The 20,985-nt window shown below is 61.4% G+C and overlaps 2 protein-coding genes across 8 annotated transcripts in view; one reads left to right on the top strand and one right to left on the bottom strand.

The window, feature by feature from the left end:
- Window positions 1–20,985, bottom strand: part of SEPTIN9 (septin 9) — a 171,678-nt gene that overhangs the window by 25,567 nt on the left and 125,126 nt on the right. Inside the window, exon 1 of one of the 5 annotated variants that reach the window (XM_012756259.2) lies at window positions 12,207–12,388. The exons of 3 other annotated variants lie outside the window; for them this stretch is intronic. The gene's annotated coding sequence lies outside the window, so the exon portion shown is untranslated. Of the gene's footprint in view, window positions 1–11,524; window positions 11,616–12,206; window positions 12,389–20,985 lie in introns of those variants that run through there. One more of the 5 variants, XM_012756261.3, reaches the window with a different exon arrangement.
- On the top strand, window positions 10,502–15,196 carry LOC105866717 (uncharacterized). Of its 3 annotated transcripts, none has more exons than XM_075994793.1 (2): window positions 10,502–11,663; window positions 13,394–15,153. In XM_075994793.1, exons 1-2 carry the CDS (start codon window positions 10,901–10,903, stop codon window positions 13,705–13,707), a joined length of 1,077 nt encoding a protein of 358 aa, XP_075850908.1. In that variant the 5' UTR covers window positions 10,502–10,900; the 3' UTR covers window positions 13,708–15,153. The 3 variants fall into 3 exon arrangements, 1 of the variants encoding a protein (XP_075850908.1); XR_012913125.1 differs by having other exon boundaries at window positions 11,585–11,663; window positions 13,881–15,196; XR_001151987.2 differs by having other exon boundaries at window positions 11,604–11,663; window positions 13,842–15,196.

Raw genomic sequence — 20,985 nt, 5'->3', positions numbered from 1 at the left:
CCTGAGCAAGTAACTTAACCTCTCTGTGCCGCACGCCGGGGACCCGGTGAGATATTTACAAAGCACATAGTACGGTGCCGGGCACAGTAAATGCTCGAAGTCTTTGCTAATAAAGCACAGGACCCCCTGCCCGGCTCTCCAGTTTCCAGCATGCACCCCCTCCCTGGCTAGCTTGTGGCTCTCGGCAAGCTGCCCGCAGGGCTCCTCCTGCCCTGACGTCCTCTCCCCCCTGGTCTTCCCGGGATGCGACTCCATACGGGTCCCTCCGTCCCTTCCCCTGGCCAGACCACGCGTCCCCCACGGGGTGGGGGCTCCCTGGGTCTGTCTCGCTCGCTGCTGGGTAAACCTGTCACGTTGCACTCGCCCAGTAAGATGCCCTCACGAATGAATGGACCAACGGTCACCACTGCAGCCCCCCCACCCCCGCCCTGGCCCACCCAGGTGACGCCTGCTCCCTCCTTGCTGGCCAGCGTCCTTTCCCACGGCTCCCGGGCGGCATGTGAATGAGCTGTTAACGATTTCCGGTTTCCATCATCCTTGCAGAGCCACAAAGCACTGAGGCTGAAGGAAGGAAGGACAGACGGATGTCCTGGGACAGCGGGGGGCGGGGGGGGGCTGTCAGGAAATGGTCAGTGAGGACGGGACGCCTCCTGGGGCAGGGACTGGCTGGCCCGTGCCCAGGGACCGTAATCCCAACCCCCTCCCGCTTAGTAAGGGCTCGGACGGCAGGACAGGAAGTGCTGGTGGCCGGGGGCTCAAGGAGACACCCGGGCCTGCATCCCACTCCGTCCAGACGCCGAGACCTCGGCCGAGCCGCTGCCCACGCTGAGGAGGGCCCCCCCCCCCGTCACCTGACAGGCGCTGCCCGGAACACACGCTACCCGCTGGTGTCTTCTGAGACGCCAGCTGGGAGTCACAGGCTTCACGGCCCAAGGTGACTTGTCCCCAGTGTCCACCCACGTGTCATCCGTAGGAAAAGCCAGAGATGTGACACATGGCCAGCCACGCTGGACAGGCACCCAGGTAACTGGCAAACGGGGTTTATTAACCGAGACACGAGCAGGGGCTCTGCGGAAGTCCCCAAACGGATAAGACCCCATCTGACCCCACGGAGCCTGGCCAGGCACTAACGAACCTGGAGGCTGAGCTGGGCACCCAAGGAGCACCAACTGTTGGGCTGACTGTGGACAGCACTTCACAGTTTACAAGCCGCTCCCACTTAAGGCATCCCCTCCTTCTGCCTTCCGCAGAGCCTGCGGCCCTAAGCAGCTGAGCCTTTGGAAATCAGACCAAAGTAACTGACCTGCAGTCACACTGTGTCCTTACGAACACCACGGAAGACACAAAGTTAAATGAGGGGATCTCCTGCTGCTAGGATCCCACAGGCCTGCCTGGCCAGCCCATCCTCCACCCTCCACTCCTCCTCCTCCCCCCCAGGACCCAGGGCCTGGGACTGACCTGCTGTGGACCAATGACCTCCGGGCGGGAAGAAGTGCCCGGCTTCTTCCACTCAGTGGCCTGGGACTCAGGCAGCCAAGCCGGAACCTGCCAGCCAAGGGTGGGAGCCTGTCCCCTCCCAGGCCCCCTCGCCCTCAGCTCCTCAGCTCCGGGAAGGAGCCACATTCATATGTTAATTTCTCCCTGGGACAGGGAGAGTCGCGGAGGGCCTGGGAAGGGGAGGGGGCCTGGCCTAGGCCTGAGCATGGCCAGGCCAGGCTGCACCCCTCATGAGCCCGCTAGCTGGGGAGCGGTGGGCACACAGAGCGGGCGGGTGGGGGCTTTCGCTTGGCATGCTGAGTGGTGGTTTAAAGGGACAACGGGCACGGCACACACGTTTTACAGATTGCCTCATGTGTGACACACACAACAGTCCAGAAACGCTGTGGCCCGTGGCTCCCCCAGACTCCGGCCCTGGGAGACCTGTGGGCGCCCCTCACCCCCAGGAAGGTCCAATCTCCCCTGGGCTGAGGCTGGCCTGGGGGGTGGGAGGGAAGTCCTCTCAGAAAAATAAAGTCACTTCCCCCAGTCCCAGCCCCCTACGGGGTGGGTCACCAAACCCACCCACGCCCTCTGCCCCACTTCCTCTTTCACTCCGCAACTGGCTCACCCACCCCACGCCTCCGGGGCTCTTGCAGAGAAGACTCCCAGGTCCCCTTTCTGACTCCTCTGGGCCCTGAGCCGCCAAAGGAAACTGGAAGTTAGTGGCCAGGACCCAGCTGCAGACCCAAAGGGCTACTCTGTGCGCCCCACGCCCCAGCCCATGCATGCTTCCTTCCGCTCCTCGCCGCAGACCCCAGACGGAGGGATGCTTGGCTCCCTGCACCCTCGGGAGAGCTGCACAACCAACTCCGGCACGAGCTCTCCGAGGGGACAGTGCGGGACGGCACAACAGGCCCAACACAGGCCGAAGGCAGGTCTGCTGAGCCACACGGCCCAGTTTACCCAGAGAGATGAAAACACACGTTCACACAAATACCTGCGAGCCGGCATCCACTGCGACACTAGTCATGACACTCGAAAGTGAAAACGAGGGCAGATCCCATCACCCCGCTGAATAGGGGAAGAAAATGTAGTCTATCCCCGCAGGGGAACATCATTCAGCCACAAAAAGGTAACCAAGTACAAGCACACAACGTAGAGGGGCCTTGAAAATACAACACCAAGTGAAAGAAGCCAGACACAAAAGCCACACGTTTTGTGACTCTATTTATATAAAGTATCTAGAACAGGTAAATTAGTAGAGACAGGAAGCAGACTAGCGGCTGCCGAGGGCTGGGAGGGGCAGCTGGGAATGGGGAGTGAATGCCAATGGGTTGGGACGCTCCTTTCGGGATGACGGAGTGTGCTGGAATTAGACAGTGGATTAGATGGTTAATTTCATGTCCGCTTGACTGGGCTATGGGGTGCCCAGATATTTGGTCAAACAGTATTCTGAGTGTGTCTGTCGATTGCTTTTGGATGAGTTTAACCTTTAAGTGGATTAGCCGGGTAATGTGGATTTCACTCCCTAACGTGGGTGGGGCTCCTCCGATCAGCTGAAGGCAGGAGGGTTCAGAACAGGATACCCCGAAATACGGTGCCCTGGCATAAACTATTCTAAGCTGAAGGGATGTGAGAAATGGCAGGTACAAGGAGGACTCCCTGACCTCCTCCTTCTCTGGAGCAGGTCATAAGGCCTCATGGGAGAGGTGCCCTCCCCACACCCAGGGAAAAAGAGCCCCCTTATTTCTGAAGATGGGGGGAGGGGCGGCTCAGAGAGGGATCCAGATGCATCCCCAGCTTGCGCTCTGAGCCCACACTCTCGTGTCCCATCACGTTACTCTTCGTTAAACCTAGAATAAATTTCTCTGGGTCTTTGCTTCCTCTCGAAGCCAGGTAAAACCTGCATCACATACACTGGCATGCTTTTCTCCCGCTAATCGCTGTCTGTCGGCGTAATCTGCAGGGTGCCTGCCAATGCATTTAAAATGGGTAGAGGGAAAAGGTTTCGCTTACCTGGGATAGCTTTTGTTCTATTTGGGCCTTTGCGATTTTGTTACGAAGGCCCAGACAGACCCAAAGGACTGACCCTCCCGAGGAGGGCAAACGAACTCCCCCTGCCTGACGCCTCAAACCGGAATATACGCTTTTTTTCCTGCTTTCAGACCCAAACTGACACAGGGTCCGCCTGGTCGTGAGCCTGCCAGCCTTGGGGCGGGACGCCCGAGGCCCCCTGGATCTGAGCTCACCTGGCTTACCCTCCGAATCTTGGCACATGCTTAACCCCCACAATTAGGGGAGCCGATTCCTTATAAACCTCTTTAATCTGTCCATGTGGACACACGCACCTTCTGTTGGCTCTGTTGAGTAACTCTGCGAACATACTGAAACTGCAGGATTGTCTGCTTTGAAGACCTGGATTTTATGGTATGTGAATCACATCGCGATAAAAAACTATTATTAAAAACACCAACAGCAACAAAGAGCTGTGAGCTGTGTGCCCTCCCCCACAAACGGGAGTGGGGCCTGTGCCCTCCTGCCCGGGTGTCCCCAGCCTCCTGCCTCCAGCCGGGTCCAGAAACGCTGCCCGATGGCAATCCCGGTGGCACCTGGCTCCAAGCGCCCCCCCTCCAGGCCTGTAGCCACGAGCGGGCGGGGGTCCTCCGCCTGGCACCCGCCCTGCCCCAGCCTGCTCCTCACACCCTGCGGTGGACACAGGGGCCTCGCCAGGGGTTTTCGAATGGGCCCCGGGTGCCCCGTGCCGGATCTGTTACATCACAGAATGACTCCTTTTAAGTAAAGAACGAAGCCATAAACCCCAACTTGAAAGGACGGGAGTGGCGATAAAACTCCAGCCAGTCGGAAGCAGGAAAGGTCTAGCTCAGCGCGTCCCTGAGGTCCCTGGGCAGGAGGCACAAGAAGGGAAAACCGGATCCCAAGACACCCAGCTCTGCACCCCATTCCCGTACTCCAGAACCAGCCGTGCACGGCAGTGGCAGCGAGGCCCCGGGCCTGGCAGCCCCCACAGCCCCCGCTGAAGGCACCAGGAGCGGGGACTGCCCAGCAGGGCCAAGAGGAGGGCAGTGGCGGTGGGAGGGTCCCGGGCCATCTCTGGCGGGACCCACTCCAAACCTGGAAGAGGCGAAGCCCTCTCCCTCCACATATCCCAAACCCTAACAAGGCCAGCCAGGAGCTTGGTGCACGAGGGAAAGTTCAAGTGAGCCCCACTCTGCGGGCGGCGCAGGCCCGTGCGGCTCAGGTTTAATTGTAACGTTAGCACTTGGCTGGTGTCTCGAGCTCCATCCTCCCCAGCAGACCCTGGCGAGCCCCACAGTGACCTGGGGCGGAGCCAGCTCAGTGCACGCACAGGTCGGGGGCTGCCCTCCCCCCGCCCCACCCACCAACACCTGAGCCCCTCAGGGGACCAGGCTCCCTTCTCTGGGTCACGTCTCCCCACAAGCCTAGGAATGGGCAGCACAGAAGGATGTGGAAACCGAGGCACACGCAGAGAGGTCACGCACTTGCTTCTCCTTCCGAGGCCCATGGGGGAGGAGGGCGCTGGCCGGGGCTGAGCTCTGGGCTGGTCCCAGGAGTCTGGGGAGACAGGACCAGGCGGTCCAGGTCAACGTTAGCCCTGGGGAGGACACTGGGAAGGGCGGGAAGGGAGCCAAGGACTCCACGCCCGTGGCCGCTCTCCCCAGGTGGGTGGCAGCAGGCGGCGGGGGACGGGGTGCCGGGGTGCCGAGTGGTGGCAGCACCCAGGTGGCCTGAGCAGCAGCAGGAGCAGGCACAGGCTGGGGGGTGGGGCCACCGGGGCCTTCCCTCACTGCCTCCTGGACATGTGGCAGGGTGGGGGAGACACGCCTGGAGTCCTCCTCTGCAGCCCCCACACCCAGAACGCTGAGCCACCTTCCCCTCCTGTCCTCCCACTGTCCCCACATCAGAAGGGTCCTGTTCCCTCCCCCCCCCCCCCCCCCCCCCCGATCTCTGGCAAAATGCGAGGGCCCAGGCCCAGCAGGCATCCCACATGCTCCTGGGCCCCACAATTTGCTGCGTCCCGGCCTTCCTGGGGCGCCTCACCTGAGAACCAGGTATGTGCTCATCACCCAAGCAAACCAGAAGCTTCCGGAAGGCCCACCTTGCATGTGTCCCCCTCCCCCCCCAAGCAGCCCGGGGCTGCCCCACGGCGGGACTGAGCAGCTGCAGTGGCCTCTGTGCCCGCCCAGGCCTCGCCTCAGCCGTTCACCTCCCCGCGGCCTCACGACGGTGCCACGGAGCGGAAACCACCATTTTCCACTTTTCAGACAGAAAATGGCTCTGAGAGGGTGACAAGCACATCTAAGGCCACGTGGTTAGTAAACGGAACCAGCCGTCCGCCCACCCACGTGCGGGCTGCCTCCCGGCACCATCGACCAACTTCACCGAATTCTTAGGGGCTCCAGGGGCTGGAAGGAGCCAGGGGCCTCCTGACGCGGGCCCAGTCCCCGGCGTCTTGCGGTGGCCTTGCGGTGGCCCAGTGAGTGGAGGCCGGGCTGGCACCTGGGCCGGGGCTCCCTCGCAGACAGGCCTTCCGGCCACAGCGACAGCCAGGGTGAAGTCTGCTCCTCTTCCTGCCCTTCTTGTCTCTACAGGACCCTCGCCAGAGCCTCACGCCCTCCCTCTGCTCCCCGATCTTCCACCTTTCACCCCGAGCCACCCCAGTCCCACCGGGACGCCAGGCCCCACCTGGAGGCTCTGCTCTCAGAACTGACTCCGAGGACTCGCAGCCCCGCTGGGGCACTAAGTGACCGGCGGAGGCCCACCCTGGGCGCAGGGCGCCGCGGGGCTGACGTGCGGGGCAGAGGCCCTGCTCCACCAGCCGCCGCCCGGGCCCCTTCCCACCCGGAGCACAAGTGGGAGGAAGACGCCAGGGCGGGGCGGACAGCGGCTCTGCCGAGAGCCCAACACGACATGTTCCTGCAGAGCCAGAGGGCGCCAACTGGAGGACGTTACCACGGCCCTCACTGGGGACTCCTGCGGCACCTCTAAGGAGGCACAAAACCCAGCCCCCGTCAGGGCGGGCCCCGGGGGCTCTGGCCGGGGCTGCAGGGCAGCACCTGGATTGCGTGGGGGGAGCCGGCCTGGGCTGGGGTGGACAGCGGACGTGGCTCTGAGTCAGCTTCGACCTCCTTCACTCACCAGTTAATTGTTTATAACGAACAAGTCATTTTTTCTCTATGTCACCAACCAACTCACCAACTAAACACTTCACAGTGACCTCCCTGCTCGCTGACAGTTGGAGGGACGGGCACGCCGAGGACCACTGAGACCTCCCCTCCCGCCCCTGGGCGTGTACGCTGAACCCTATTAGATAGGAAATTCAGTGTGAACCAAGTTTCCACTCCTATGGACTATTCCAGAAGGCAGGGAGGAGGGTGCTTGCCTTTTCACCACTCTCAGCTAGACAGTTTGAGGATGGGACTTGGGACGGGACCCGCCCTCCTTGCTCAAGAAGAGGCTCAGAGGGTGCCCCGCCCAGGCCCAGCGCCTGACACCAAACTCACTCCACGTCCAGCTCAGGTCCCCCGGGCCTCCCACACGGGGGTTCGCCTAGCTGACCCCTCAGGAACGGGGCACCTCTGGGGGAGCGCAGGGGGCTGCAGCTAAGTTCCCCGCCAGGGCTGGGGGCCCGAGGCATGGCCCACACAGTGCTGCTTCTCCACCAGGGCCTGCTGGGCCACCAGGAGCTCGGGGGCTTGGCAGAGGTCCCAGGGGACCAGCCTGGACGTGGGGCTCTCCGTGGGCAGCCAGGGCCGAGGGCCTCGGCTCTGCGGATACCAGCAGGTGACACCGTGCCACCGGGTGCCAAGCAGCACCAGGCCCTGTGTAGCCATCATTGAATTTCCTCTTAGATGTCTCCATTTCACTGAGCCACAGAGTCCACAGGGACAACCAGGCCAGCTCAGTGGTGGCTTCATTCAGCTGTGCTCTCACTAAGTCACCAGAGAGCCCACGCTGGTCACTGGGGCCTGGTACTGGCCGTGGGAGTCCAGCACTGGCCATGGGGCTCTGGCCCTGGCCACGGGGCCCAGCGCCGAGGACTCAGACAGCGGGACCACGGACTGGTGGACAACAGTGACACACCAGCAGGGCGTGTGCTCTGCGCCTGGCCGCGGCGGCTCCCAACATGGCGCCCTCTGCCACCGTGGGCCCTGGTGCGGGGGAGCAAGACCAGGAGGACCCGGGGCGCACCTGCTCCCCACACAGCTCCCTGTGCCCCGGGGGGCCGCGGCCCCTCCTCCGCGGCTCTCTGACCGGGGTCTGTGCCGCTCCCCCAGCCCGGCCCCAGCTACAAACAGCGGCAGCTCTCCCCCCACTCAGCAGGGCCACCGTCCGGCCTGTCCTCGGTCTTCGCACCGGCAATGGGCCCATCTCCTCTGTGCACAAGGCACAAAGGACATCAGTGCCGTCCCGGGGACCCCACTTCTCACAGGGGAGGGGAAGTGGGGCGGGGGGACGCGCTCGAATCCCCGAAGAAATGCTGCTCCTATACCTGTGTCCTTAACGCGCTCCCAGGAGACCCAGTCAGCGCCCAGCAGGGGCAGAGCGGAGATTCTCTCGGGAACCACAAAGTATTTGGATAAGAGTTGACAGTCTGTGGTCACCGTTCGTTCATTCAAACTTTAACTGTGCCAGCACCTATCACACGGGGACACAGGGACAAATAAGACACGGTCGCCACCTAAGTGCTAGTGGGAGAGGGGACAGGAGAGGGCACAGGCTCAGGGCTGAGTCTGTCCTGGCATCTCCTGGTCCCTGGCCACAGGCACCTGGGAGAAAGCCAGGAGATAAGATAAGAGATAAGGATCTGGGAGGAGGGAGGACGTGTGTGCACATTCCACTGGGGACACAGGCAAGGACAGCCGTTCAGTGACCGTTCAGATGACCAGTCACTGGGCACCCACAGGCAGGCCAGGGGGTGGAGGTGGCAGGCCCTGCGGGGGGCACAGGCCCAGGAAGGGGCTGCTGCAGGCCAGGCTCACCAACAGAGCAGAGGACCCCTCGGCCGCTTCCCGAAGGCCATGCAGGGGTCAGGGGTCAGTGTTGGTGACGTCGGCCCCCACCAGCCCAACCCAGAGTTGGGGTTCCAAGTGCAGCCTTGTCCCCTGCCTCCAGCTTCAGGAGGAAGACGAGAAAGTTCGGGGTGCTTCTGCCCACCACGCAGTTACTGAGCCTGAACGAGAGCATTTACAAATCGAATTTTGGCAGCCGGCCAGGGAGGGGGCAGCTGGGTTTGTCACCTCCTCTTTCAGGCCCTTTGCACTGACCACCCCCCAGGAAAACCCAGGCCTGGCCCCCTCCCAGCAGGCAGATCATTAACTCCATGTGGGAGCGCTACGGGGCGCCAGGGGGCCTCTCCTGCAAGCCCCTCTCCTCCTGCGGCCCTCAGAGCCTGGGGGGGAGGGTACGGCAACCCCCAAGGCTCCTAAGGAGCACCCCCCAAGAGCTGGGCAGGCCCACAAGGCTCCTAAGGAGCCCCCCCCAGAGCTGGGCAGGCAGAGGTCTGGGGCGCTGAGTGTGCCAGAACCTCCCCACCTCCCAGGCGGGGGCAAGAGGGACCCTCTCTGGCCTGTAATTAGACCCACTCCATCCCAGCCGATTCCTCGTAAAACAAACTCCCCGGGGAGCGTTCCTGGGAAAGCTTCCGAAGGCTCCACGGAACTCACGGGAGCAGGTCCCTGCCTGTCCCGGGACCCAGGCTGGCGCTCAACAAACAATCAAAGCTCAGGGCTGGAAGGCAGAGGCCGGGGGTGGGGGCCCAGCCAAGGGCCACACGTTCTGCAGGAAGCATCTTCCCCAAAGACCCTCGAGGGCCGCCAGCCCCAGGCCACGTCCGGCCCCCATGCAAGGCCCGGCCGGCCGTGTGGAGGATCTATGCTACGGTGGGGGCTGGGGCAGCCCCTGCAGCTCACCCCAGCCAGGGGTGTGGGGTGGGCACTGAGCAAGCACCAGCCCTTGCCCTCACAGGCTAGAATAAAGCTGTTCTTCCCACGCACTCGGCCAGTGAGAGCGGGCGGAAGCCCAGGGACACCGGGGTAGGATGGGAAGGCTGGGAACGCAGGCACAGGCTGAAATGTGCAGGGAATCAGATAACGGAAGTGCGCTGGCCATGGTGACCATGGTGACCAGCTTCTTAAAGAGCCTGAGACCTTTGACACCAGCAGGGAAGCGCTGCCCCAGGCTGGTGGGGGCTGCAGGGCCCTCGCCCTATCTCAGAAGAGCAGCTCAGCACGGCCTGTGGCACAACAGGAAGTGGGGGAGGGCAGGGCTGGGGGTGGGGAGTCCGTCACCGAGACTCTGGTTGCCCAAATGGGTGCAGGGCCCCTGGGTGAGCCCCTGGGGAGCCAGTCCTCGAAGTCCAGGGCAGTGGATCTGCGCTCAAGGGACCGTCCCACAGGCCCCAGGAGGCCCACCTTTGCCTTGGGGCCGTCTGTGGTCAGGCCACGGCCCTTGCTACAGTCTTCCCGCCAGAACAGGGCCCCTCGGGACAGGAGTCCCGTCTCTCCGCCATCTCAGAACGGCCCGCACGCCCCACGGTGCGCACAGTAGGCCCTCCTTCCCCATGCGCCGGCTGACTTGGCCCCATCACTGTTGCACCGGCCGCCCACAGGAGCAGGGGCTGTCGAACCGGCGACAACACGGGTCCCCAGAAATTGGCACTAAAAAATTGAGCCACACCAGAGGCCGCCGCCTGCAGCCAGGCTCAGCCCAAGAGATGCAAGAAGCCAGAGCCCTACACCTCTCCAAAGGGGACCCCAAAGAGGTGCTGGCCCCACCCCTGGACGGTTACACAAACACCTTCTTCTTCCTACTTCCTGAAAAGGAGCCCCTTGGGTGGCCAGGAGCAGCCGGGCCCAACAGAATGACATTTATGTAAACACCAGGAGGCCCGTTAAGTCTCAAGGTAGAGCAACCATGAGTGGTGGAGGACAGCCACACCCCGCCGTGAGGGACTGTTCCACCTCCTCCTCCCATAACGGGTTCTCCGTGTGGGATCCCAACCAAATTCCAATGCTGCTGTCCAGAGCAGAGCCGCCAGAAACCCACCGCACGGCCCGCCCGCTTCCGGGTGCCGCACGCCCCTCAAGCTAAAGAACTCAAACTTCTCCTCGGTGAGCAGAGGGATGCTCCCCGCACCTCGGAGGGAAATGCAGCAGATTCCACATGAGAAAGGAAAGAGAGAAGGGACAGGGATGAAGTGCAGCAGGCTGAGCCGCGGCAGTCCCCAGGGGACATTTGGGAGGAAGGTTCCCTGCGGATGGCACTGCCTCCGAAGCACCTCGTCCCGCCCTGCTTTGGTGCAGGGGCCACACTCGGCGTTGGCTGCGGGGCTTTTGGTCTCAGGGTTCCCCCAACGCCCCAGCTCAGCTGAAGAGCCCTCATGCCCTGCTCACAGGGGCAGACACCCACACTGCACTCTCCAGGAGGGCACATGCACGGCAGCCCTCCTGGCAACACCCCCGCCCGCTGGCTCCCTGCACACCCCAAGTACATCCCAGGAATCCAGAGCCGGTGGCGCCCCCGGCACCCTGCGCTTCTAGTGTCGGTGGAAACTAATCCGCAGCCGTCTTCAAGAGCCCAAGGGCTGATGATCTGGGCATCCGAGCGGAGCAATTTTAAGCGAAAGCGGCGGCCAATTCGCATTTCTTCCGGGCCCTCCCGAAAGTCAGGGAAGCCCCTTGCAAAAGGGAAACGCGTTCCAAGAAACTTCCAACAGGAGGAGAACTTAACCACTCGGCTTAGTTGGCCAAATATTTACAAAGAGATAGCTGTGAGCACACAAAGCCCTTTTCTTCTGTTCTGCGACCGAAAATCTGGTCCCCGCGTGGAGACCGTCCCCGCCACCCCTCTCCCGGGGACCCGGGGCTGTCCTGCCGCCCGAGGCCCGGGCCAAGGCCGGCGAGCCTCCCGGCCCCACCGCTGCTGCGGCCGGCCGTGGGGGCGCACCCCCTGGAGGCCCCCCAGCGCGGTGCCGGGCTGGGGAGAACAAAGGAGCGAGACTCACCCAGCAGCGGAGAGAGTCGGCAGCGCCGGACGCCGAGCGCGGCGGCCCGCCCACCGGGTCACATGGCTCGGAGCCGAGCAGAGGATCAAAGGGGCTTTGTGGCCGCGGAACAAGGAGCCTCCCAGAGCGCAGAGCAGAGGTAGGGAGGGACCGCGACTGCCTGGGAAGGGAGGCTCGGCGGGGAGCTGCTCCGAGGGGGCAGGGCGGGGGCGTGGGCGGAGAGGAGAGGGGCGCCCCGCTGCAGCAGCGACCCTGGGGCAGAGACACCAAGGAGCCGGCCTCAGAGTCACCCTGCAGGGACGGGGTTGCCCCTGAAGGAAAGTGACATGGTCCCTGGGAAGGAAGCAACTGGGAAGAGGCTGCTCTGCCCTCAGGGGCTGGCCAGAGTCTGTGGCCCTGCAGAGCCGCCGTCCCTCCTCCCAGCCAGGACCTGACTCGGGCGCCCCTCTCTCCCTGTGCCCCCACCTGCTCAGACATCGCCACACCCTGGTTCTCAGGCCCCAGGGCCAGCGGGTCCCGAAAGCCATGCAGACCTGTAGCCCCGAGCCACCCAGCCAGGCTTGCAGGCAGTGCCCCAGGGGTGCACCTACCCAGGCATGCTATGCCACCAGACCACCCGACCATGTCAGGGCCAAGGAGGGAGCAGGAGAGCAACGGGTGGGGCAGGGCAGGGGGTGCTCACCCTGAGCTGCTCTCCTGGAGCCTCCAGAATCCTCTGGATCTAGTTTAGGCTCCTCCAGCTTCTCCAGCCCCTGGGGGGGCAGTGAGTCAGTCTCTGCCTCGCCCCTCCCGCAGGCCTCTGGGATGTGCTGGGACCTGGTGGGGCATGGGCGAGGGGGTCCCTGGAGGAGGGAGCTGACCCTGCCGGGGCTGGGCCTGCACCCTGGGATCTGCCAGACCCAGCTCAGGGCCACGACCTCTGGCCCCAAGTGAGTCACTCCCAGCACGCGGCCACTCCCACTCTAGGGGAGAATGCCTGGGAGGGGCTGGTTCCCGGCGTTTCCCGGGGCAGGGAGTGACCAGTTCAGGTGGAAAGGAGCCTTTGGTGGCGCCTGGGAAGGGCCCCTCCTAGGGCCACAGCTGAATTGGCAAGGCCGTGCCCACGCCCCAGTCCCTGCGAGGCTGGTGTTCACCGGGCTCCCCACACTCCCACCTTCCCGTTCCCACTGGCCACACAGGCAGGCTCGCCTTGTCCCGCTGTCCCCAGCAGCGGTCACGGGCCATTCTGACCCCACTGCTCCCCAGCCCTGAGGCCCAGGCTTCCCCCAAAGGCCTCCTGGTCTGGGGATCTGTCATTAACGGCTTTGGGGACACCCTCCCTGCGCTCATGCTGGACGGCCGTGAGGAGCTGCTGCCACCGGTCTCTGGGCACCCGGCCAGAGTGTCGGCGAAGGGACTGCACGTCACAGTCCTTGCTCCCTTCTTCACGGGAGGGAGGCCGGTGGTGGATCAGAGATGTGGTTCTGAGTCAAACACTGGAACCCAAGGCCCCCTGGCCCGTCACTCCACATCTGTGAACTTTGACCTTCCTGCAAAACGGGCACCCCTCAACTCCAGTTCCCAGAATTAAAGCAAGACATGCGTGCCTAGATCAGGAAGAACAACCACTCAAAATGCACGGCTTCCCTTTCCTCCCAGAGCCGACTTCCCCAGGACAGGGCGTGGGGAGGGTCTGTCCTCTCCGCCACCTGCAGCCCGGCCCACCGGGCCCTGAAGGGCAGATGCAGGAGCCAGGGACCAAGGCCGCCAGGAGGGACTCCTGTCTGGCCAGGTGTCAGGTCAACACCAGCCCCAAACATGCGGCCTCTACCCCACGCCTGCCCCTGTGGGCAGAGATCTTCCTCTGAACCTCCTCCTCTTTGTCTCCAGCCTCCATCTGTCCCCCAGCTGTCTGGGCCCACGGGCCACTCCCAGGGCCACCACCCCACTCCAGTGCACGGCCGGCCTCCTCCAAGCCCGGCCTCCTTCCCCCGATTCCTGACCTGGGAGGTGGCAGCGTGGGTGCTTTGCCAAGTGGCCGCCACTCTCACAGTGCCCCCTGGCTAGTCACGGGCCGACAGGTCTCCAGACCACAGGAGAGGGAATCCCGGGCCGGGCCACTACCCCCACACGGGGCTTCCGTCCGAGGCACTTCTCGGAGTCCCTGCCGCTCAGCCACACTCGGCACCGGGACCGCAGCCTGAAGCGTGCTCCCTGCCCCCCGATCCACTGTGGCCACGGGTGTAACTGTGACTTTTCTAGCTGCCACGTTTATAAAATGCAGTGTCACCCGACAGGTGACATTAACTTGAATATATTTTACTTAACCTAATAACAGCCAAAACATTATCTGTTCAACATGCGATCGATGCAAAAGCGACGGAGATGTCTTAGACTGTTTTCCCTTCGCTCGGGCTCTGCAACCCAGTGTGCACGTCACGCTCAGGGCACCTCTCGACTGGGACCAGCCACACTGCGAGGCTCAGCAGCACTTGCAGCCACTGGCTACTGTGTGGGACCCCACAGCCCTCGATGTCATCCCAGGATCACACCAGATCACCGGCAGTGCTGATGTGGGCCGGGCTGTCACTTGAGCCTCCCAGAGGCTCCTCTCAGGCCACACTTAGGGGTGGACAGGACATGGCTCGGTGAAACACAGTGCTGAGGCCACCGATCCCTGCCTGGATCAGTGCCCCCTTCCTGGGGACACCCCGGGCACATTTCTCTCAGATGTCACTATGAGAAAGAGCACAGCTTCTCCTGAGACACCGACTTGCTAGACACCTGCTAAGCATCACTCAGACTATTCCAACGACATCAGCCACTGCCGCTGCCAGCGCATCCCTCTGCCTGGTGTCCCCATCCACTTACCTGGCTCACAGGTGCTCAGGCTGGAAGAACCCCCGGCTCACAGGCAGCGGGCCTGGCTCGAATGGGTGAGCTAGGCCACTGGAATGTCCCCCAGGAGTGTGGAGTTAGGAACTTTTTTGGGGTGGCAGGCCCTGAAGCTTAGAGATCCTGCAGGCTGGGGGCTATGAAACTCTCTGGGGCCATTTGCAACGAGGGCTACTCGGGTGGGGGCCCCAGAGCGGAGCAAGGCGAGGAGGAGAGTGTGGCCCGTCCACTCCTGCCCTTCCGGAGGCCTAGATAACCAACTCATCGTGCTGCTGTTTGTTTATTTTAAAGTTGCACAGAATTGCGCTTAATTAAAAGAGAATTTATAGAGACACAGAAAGCACAGTGGTGGCTGCCAAGGCCTAGAGGAGGGAGGGTGAGGCTTCCTTTCGGGGCGATGAAAAAGTCTGGCGCTAGACAGTGGTCATGGTTGCACAACTCTGCCAGTGTACGCAAGTGCCACTAATTGTATGTTAGTTGTATGTTCTGTGTATTTGAACACAATAAAAAACATTTAAAAATGGATCTCGTGTGTCCTTTTGTTTTCTTAAGCCTGTCTGTTTTACTGTTTTATACCTTAAAACCCAAAGGCCCCTACGACGAATCGTGAGGCTGAATGCTGCCCCTCCCCGGCCTGTGAGTGCTCCCACATCTGGTGAGAGGGGCCTTGCAGGTGTCACTGAAGGTCTCGAGACGAAGAGAGGGGACTTAAATGTAATCACAAGTGGCCGTAGAGGGGAGAGGCACGGAGGTTTTGCACAGAGCAGAGGCCTCACGATGGCCGGGGCAGAGGCTGCAGGGGTGCGGGAGCGAGGGCGGCCACCGAAGCTGGAGGCGGCGGGATGGGTCCTCTCCGGAGGGAACCAGCCTGGCCGACACCGTGACCGCAGCCAGGTGACCTCACACGTCTGACCTCCTGAACCGTAAGAGAGTGAGTTTCTGAGCCGGCGGTGGTTCCTGCAGCTGCAACAAGGACTAGCAAGCACGGCCCCCATCCACACCTCGGCCCTCGGTGACGGGAGGTTCCCTGCACGGATGGGAAAACACTCGGGGCTGGGAGGTAACTCGCTCAAGGCCAGGCAGCCAGTGAGTGGGGACATGATCCCTTCCAGCGCCCCGGTGGTGGGATCCACCCCGATTTTCCAAGGCTGCTGCTCCTGAAGCTGAGCCACAGGTCCCTACGCTGAGGACGTGCCCTCTGCTGGGGGCCAGGCTGGCAGCAGTTGAAAGAGGCCCCTGCGATGTCCTTGCCACCCGCCCTCAAGCAACACCACTGTCCCCATGACAATGCTCCCCACACTAGGGTCACAGGGGAGGTGGCAGCCTCGGGCAGCCTGCCCTGCAGCAGGGTCCTGCTCTGGAAGCCGCGGGGGACAGTCAGGGGACGGTCGGGGCTCCGTCTACCACCAACCCAGCCAGCTGGGAGAAGGGCACCGCACCGTCCCCGAGGCTGACACCTGCCAGGAAACGCAGGGACACCCACACGCTGCTGTAGCGCCAGCGACATGGCAGCAGCAGGAAAGAGAGGCTGCGGTTTTCAGAGCTTCCGCCCCCACCATCCGCCAACACACACGTGTGAGCACGCACACAGGCACTGACACGTGCACGCACACACACACACACACACACACGCACAGCTCCCAGACCCCGCACTCCTCCCACCAGGCTTCTTGGCCACCGAGGAGCCAGGTTTTGAGCACAAAGCTCAGCCTTCCTGCCAACTCCTTCCAACCCACCCTGGGCAACACCCCTGTGGGATGCAGCAGATGCTCCCATGAACGCCAAGAAAAACATCCCTCGCTCCGCGCCGAGGGCCGGGGCCGTGCCGAGAGCATGGGGCAGGGCTGGGCGGGCAGGGTGTGCAGCCGGGGGCCGGCGGGCAAGGGCAGACCACTTGCCTCCCCGCGGCCCCCCTGGAGAAGGTGCTGGGAGCTTCCCAGCAGCCCCTGCTGTCCCCGGGGTGGGCAGGCTGGGGTCCCCAGGTGGGCGTGGTGGGAGCAAGCGGCCTGCAGGGGGCCAGCTGTTTTGTCACTTTCAGGGACATCTTCCTTTTTTCTCCAGTTCCTTCTCACTCAGCCCGGGAGAACGTTCAGGCTGCCCCGGTCTCAAAAACAAGCAGCCCCTGCTTCCTTCCACCCAGCTACCTCCTCAGACTGTGGACTCGCTCCCTGTCTGAACAACACAACCTCTTAAAAGCTGGTCTACACAGCGGCTTCTGTCTTCCCACCACCCACCCACTCACTCAACCCGAGCCGTCTGGCGTCTGCCCCTCCTGCTGCTAAAACTGGGCTCTTGAAAAACGCCCCGTGGCCGATGCCCAGCCCCACCCTCTCTGACCTCTTAGTCCTGGAGCGGGGTCCACCCACCCCCACCCGGTTCCCCAGTGCAGGGGTGTGGACAGCTCCCAGGAGCCCCTCCTCACCCTCCACTTAGTCTCCTGGGGCCGCCACACCTCCGTCCCCAGCTTCCCGCTCAGCCCTCCCCGTCCTGGGACTCAGGTGCCTACTCCAGCCCCGCCCCGAGACGTCCCGCAGGCCCTCGAGGCAAGTCAGCCCCTTCCTGCCAGTCTGCCGATGGCCGCTCACACAGGTCCTGTCTCGCACCCCCGCACCCCCGCAGGGCCCTGCTGGACGACCCTCCCGCCTTGCCCCTCCTTCTCCCTAACAGCTCCTCTGTCGGAGTCCAAGTTCTGCCCTTGCATTTCAGGGCCCCTGCGATCCGGACAACCGTCTATGAGCCTGAATTCCCGCTCTTTTCTAGGGACCCCACACTCTCAGCCAGGCCCACAGCCTCCCAAACGCCACCTAATAGAACCCCCGCCCCCCTCCTCCATCACACGCAGCCACCACCCCCAGGGCCACACCCTGACTTGGAGACTGCCAGTTGACCCGGTGGACCCGAGACGGCAGGCCCCAGCAGCCGTCTGGGGGCCTCGGTGGCGGGCGGGCCCCTTTCTTCCTGTCTAAGGAGTGCTCACCACATCCCATCAGCTTCATCTGCTCACAGGCACCTTCAATCTGCCTGTTTCCCTGCTCTTGAAAAGTTATGATTATATCAACACTGTGTCTTATAAGTTCTTTGATGACCCCTTAAAGTATGACTTTTTATTAAAACACGTGACCTTACTTTTTATTTATTTTATTATTATATATATATATTTTGAGACAGAGTCTCACTCTGTTGCCCGGGCTAGAGTGCCGTGGCGTCAGCCTGGCTCACAGCAACCTCAAACTCCTGGGCTCAAGCGATCCTGCTGCCTCAGCCTCCCGAGTAGCTGGGACTACAAGGCATGCGCCACCATGCCTGGCTAATTTTTTCTATATATTTTTTAGTTGGCCAATTAATTTCTTTTAATTTTAGTAGAGACGGGGTCTTGCTCTCACTCAGGCTGGTTTTGAACTCCTGGCCTTGAGCGATCCACCAGCCTCAGCATCCCAGAGTGCTAGGATTACAGGCGTGAGCCACTGCGCCCGGCCATGACCTTACTTTTTAATAATAGAGTTGGCTGTGGTCTATTATTCCCAGGTGATGACCGCTTTGTAGCCGTAGCCCCGGGCACGACCCAACCCCCATCCAGTATCAAGGAGTCCCAGGTGTCCCCAGACGGCAAACTCTCCACAAAACCTAAACACCCAGCAACAAAACCGCCAGGCTCCGCAGCGATTTCAAGAATGACCCTCGCCTGCCGGCAGTGCCAGGCCACCGGCCCCGAGAGGTCTCCTGGGGAGGGGGTGCCACACTCCTCCCCACCCTGCCCGCCAATGACAACGGCGGAAACCAGCGTCGGGCAGCTAAGATGAGCGGGTCTTGAGTCAAACAATTAAGTGGCCTGGTGTTTAGAGGGGACTGACCTCCAAGACCCGGGGTGGCGGGGAGGTGGCAAGAGGAAGGTGCAGGATGTCTGTGTGGCTCCTGGAAATAGGTTTGGTGGAGCCAAGGGTTCTCAATCCTGGTGGCACTGCACCCTCCCAAGGGGAGCATTTTAAAAATACAGCTATCAATGCTCAACTCTAAAGTTTGGAAATCTAAGAACATCATACAAAAAGAAAATGAACAAAAGCACGAAAAAAAGAAAGTAAATAATAGTTATCTGGGCACAGCTACTTGGGAGGCTGAGGCCGAAACATCGCTTGAGCCCAGGAGTTCAAGCCTGGGTAACAGAGAGAGACCCTGTCTTTTAAAAAAAATTAAATTAAAAATATAGATGTCTGGGCCCCACTCCAGCAATTCTAGCTTAACTAATCTGGGGGTTGGTATCTGAGGTGTAGCTGAGGTTGAGAACTGTTGGTTGGGACTGATGGACACACACACATGCATGCACACGCATGTACACACCCGAGACACATGCATACCTACCAAGCTCATGGCAAGAATTTAGAGCTAACCGTGCCTAAGAGACACGGGGAGGGGGGGGGCAGGGTCGGTGGGGGCCAGTGGCTCCTTTGCTGTCTAAAGCAGCTCTTGTCACTCTGAGGCTTAGTCCTTTCCTCCCCGCCTAATCCTCTGGCTCCTGCCCCGGAACTGAAACGAACCCAGCACAAAATCCTTGGCTCAAACAGAAAACTGGGCTTAAAACCCAGCAGATCCGCGCAGTTCCTGCTGCCCGAACGACAGCAAGGAGCCCTGGCCAATTCGACAGACAATACTTGGGATTTTTATTAGGAAGGCCCACAGTGGGGCCGGAACACGTCACCCCCCACCTGCCTTGCAGGACAGAGACACCCATCAAGGGGTCCACAATACGTCTCTGAGGCATAAAAGTTATTGGGAGCAGAAGGTATTCAAGTTGCTGACATCTCTCATCTGCCTAAAAGCAGCCACCCACTTCGCCTCTACGGCGCTCGAAAGAACTCAGTTGTCACAAATCCCCTCCCTGGGAGGAACGGGGAAGACTGACTCTGGTCACAGGAAATGAGAGCTCTTCACACCACACCTAATCAGACTAACAATCGCTCCTCCCAGGTCATCTCCTAAGAGCTACTTACCTTTCCAAAAAGTCACTTGTTTCCTGTAAGTACACAATCCACCCCCCTCCCCCATATCAAGATGGTACATAGGGGCCATAGGGGCAGGGCGCGGTGGCTCGCGCCTGTAATCAGCACTCTCTGAGGCCGGCCAAGGTGAGCGGATAGCTCGAAATCAGGAGTTTGAAACCAGCCTGAGCAAGAAGAGCGAGACCCTGTCTCTACTATTAAAAAAAAAAAAAATAGAAAGAAATTAATTGGCCAACTAATATACATAGAAAAAATTAGCCGGGCATGGTGGCGCATGCCTGTAGTCCTGGCTAGTCAGGAGGCTGAGGCAGGAGGATCGCTTGAGCCCAGGAGTCTGAGGTTGCTGTGAGCTAGGCTGACGCCACGGCACTCACTCTAGCCTGGGCAATAAAGCGAGACTCTGTCTCAAAAAAAAAAAAGATGGTACGTACATAGGGTCCAAATTCTAATTGCCCATTCGAGTCACATTTTTCTGTGAATCCCCCTATGCATGTGATTCAATCTGTCTTTTCTCCTGTTAATCTATCTTTTGTCAGTTTAATTTGCATGCCCCCAAACAAAGAACCTAAGAGGGTAGAGGAAAAACTTTTTCTTCCCCACACCTACAAAAAAAATCCTCCCTCTTCACTGCGGATCTTCACCTACCCCACTCTCGGCCAGCAATTTAGAGCTCTGATTCTCCAAGTCTGTGAAGGCAAGACTGTAGGGTGCCCCCACCCCAGGAGGATGTTGGCCAGGCCCCGGGGGGGTGGGGGGGAGGAAACGGGACTGGTACACATTTACTCCCGGGGCTAGACGGGGCAGCAGGTGTTCACTCTCCGAGGCAACGCGTAACGTTTAAACTGAAAGCGGATCTTGGGCTGTGCAGGTGCACAAAAGGCAGCTTCTTCTGCAGCTGCATGGCCAGGTGACCTGGGACACCCGTCATAACCACCCCGAGCCTCAGTTTACTCGCCCCGAAGAGTCGAGGGCAACACGACCACCTGCCGTTGGGCTGCTTGAGAGGAGCTGTCCGAGCATCCTGCCTCCTGTACAGGGTTCGGGGAGGATGGTGTGCGTTAACGGCGTAAAAGCGCTTTGAAAACCACACGGAGCGCCCGAGCCAGGAGGGGCCGGCCCACTCCGGGCCTGTTTTCATGACGGGGCAGAAAACCGCCAGCCAAAGAGAGAGCCTTGTTTCTCCCTCCAGACTGGGGGCCTCGGTCTCAGACCTGAGTTCCGGTGGCTTCTGAGGCTCCTCCCGACATCTGACACAGGACTTCCGTCAGCCCCAGACCTGCTCCTGGGGGCGGGGGGCGGTCCGAAAGGCAAAGACGCTGGGGCAGGTAGAGCCGTCACTCGCGGCAAACTGAGGAGTTGATGTGAATTGGGCCCAAACTGGCCCTGCCCCGCGCTCTCCCTCCTCTTCCTCCTCCCAGCCGGCCAGAGCTTGAACGGCTCCTCGGCGGCTGTCTGTTCGGAGACAGGGCCGCTGAGCCACCTTCCCCGTCAGCTCACTCTGCACGCCTGGGTGTCCCTTTGTGCCAGCCCCACCCTGCTGTCCAGGGGCTGCCGACCCCACCGGGGGCCCTGGGGGTCTCCACCACCCCACCA

Source organism: Microcebus murinus, chromosome 18 (assembly GCF_040939455.1).
Source record: "Microcebus murinus isolate Inina chromosome 18, M.murinus_Inina_mat1.0, whole genome shotgun sequence".
Classification (NCBI taxonomy): Eukaryota; Metazoa; Chordata; class Mammalia; order Primates; family Cheirogaleidae; genus Microcebus; species Microcebus murinus.
This window is presented reverse-complemented; position numbering and strand designations above follow the sequence as displayed.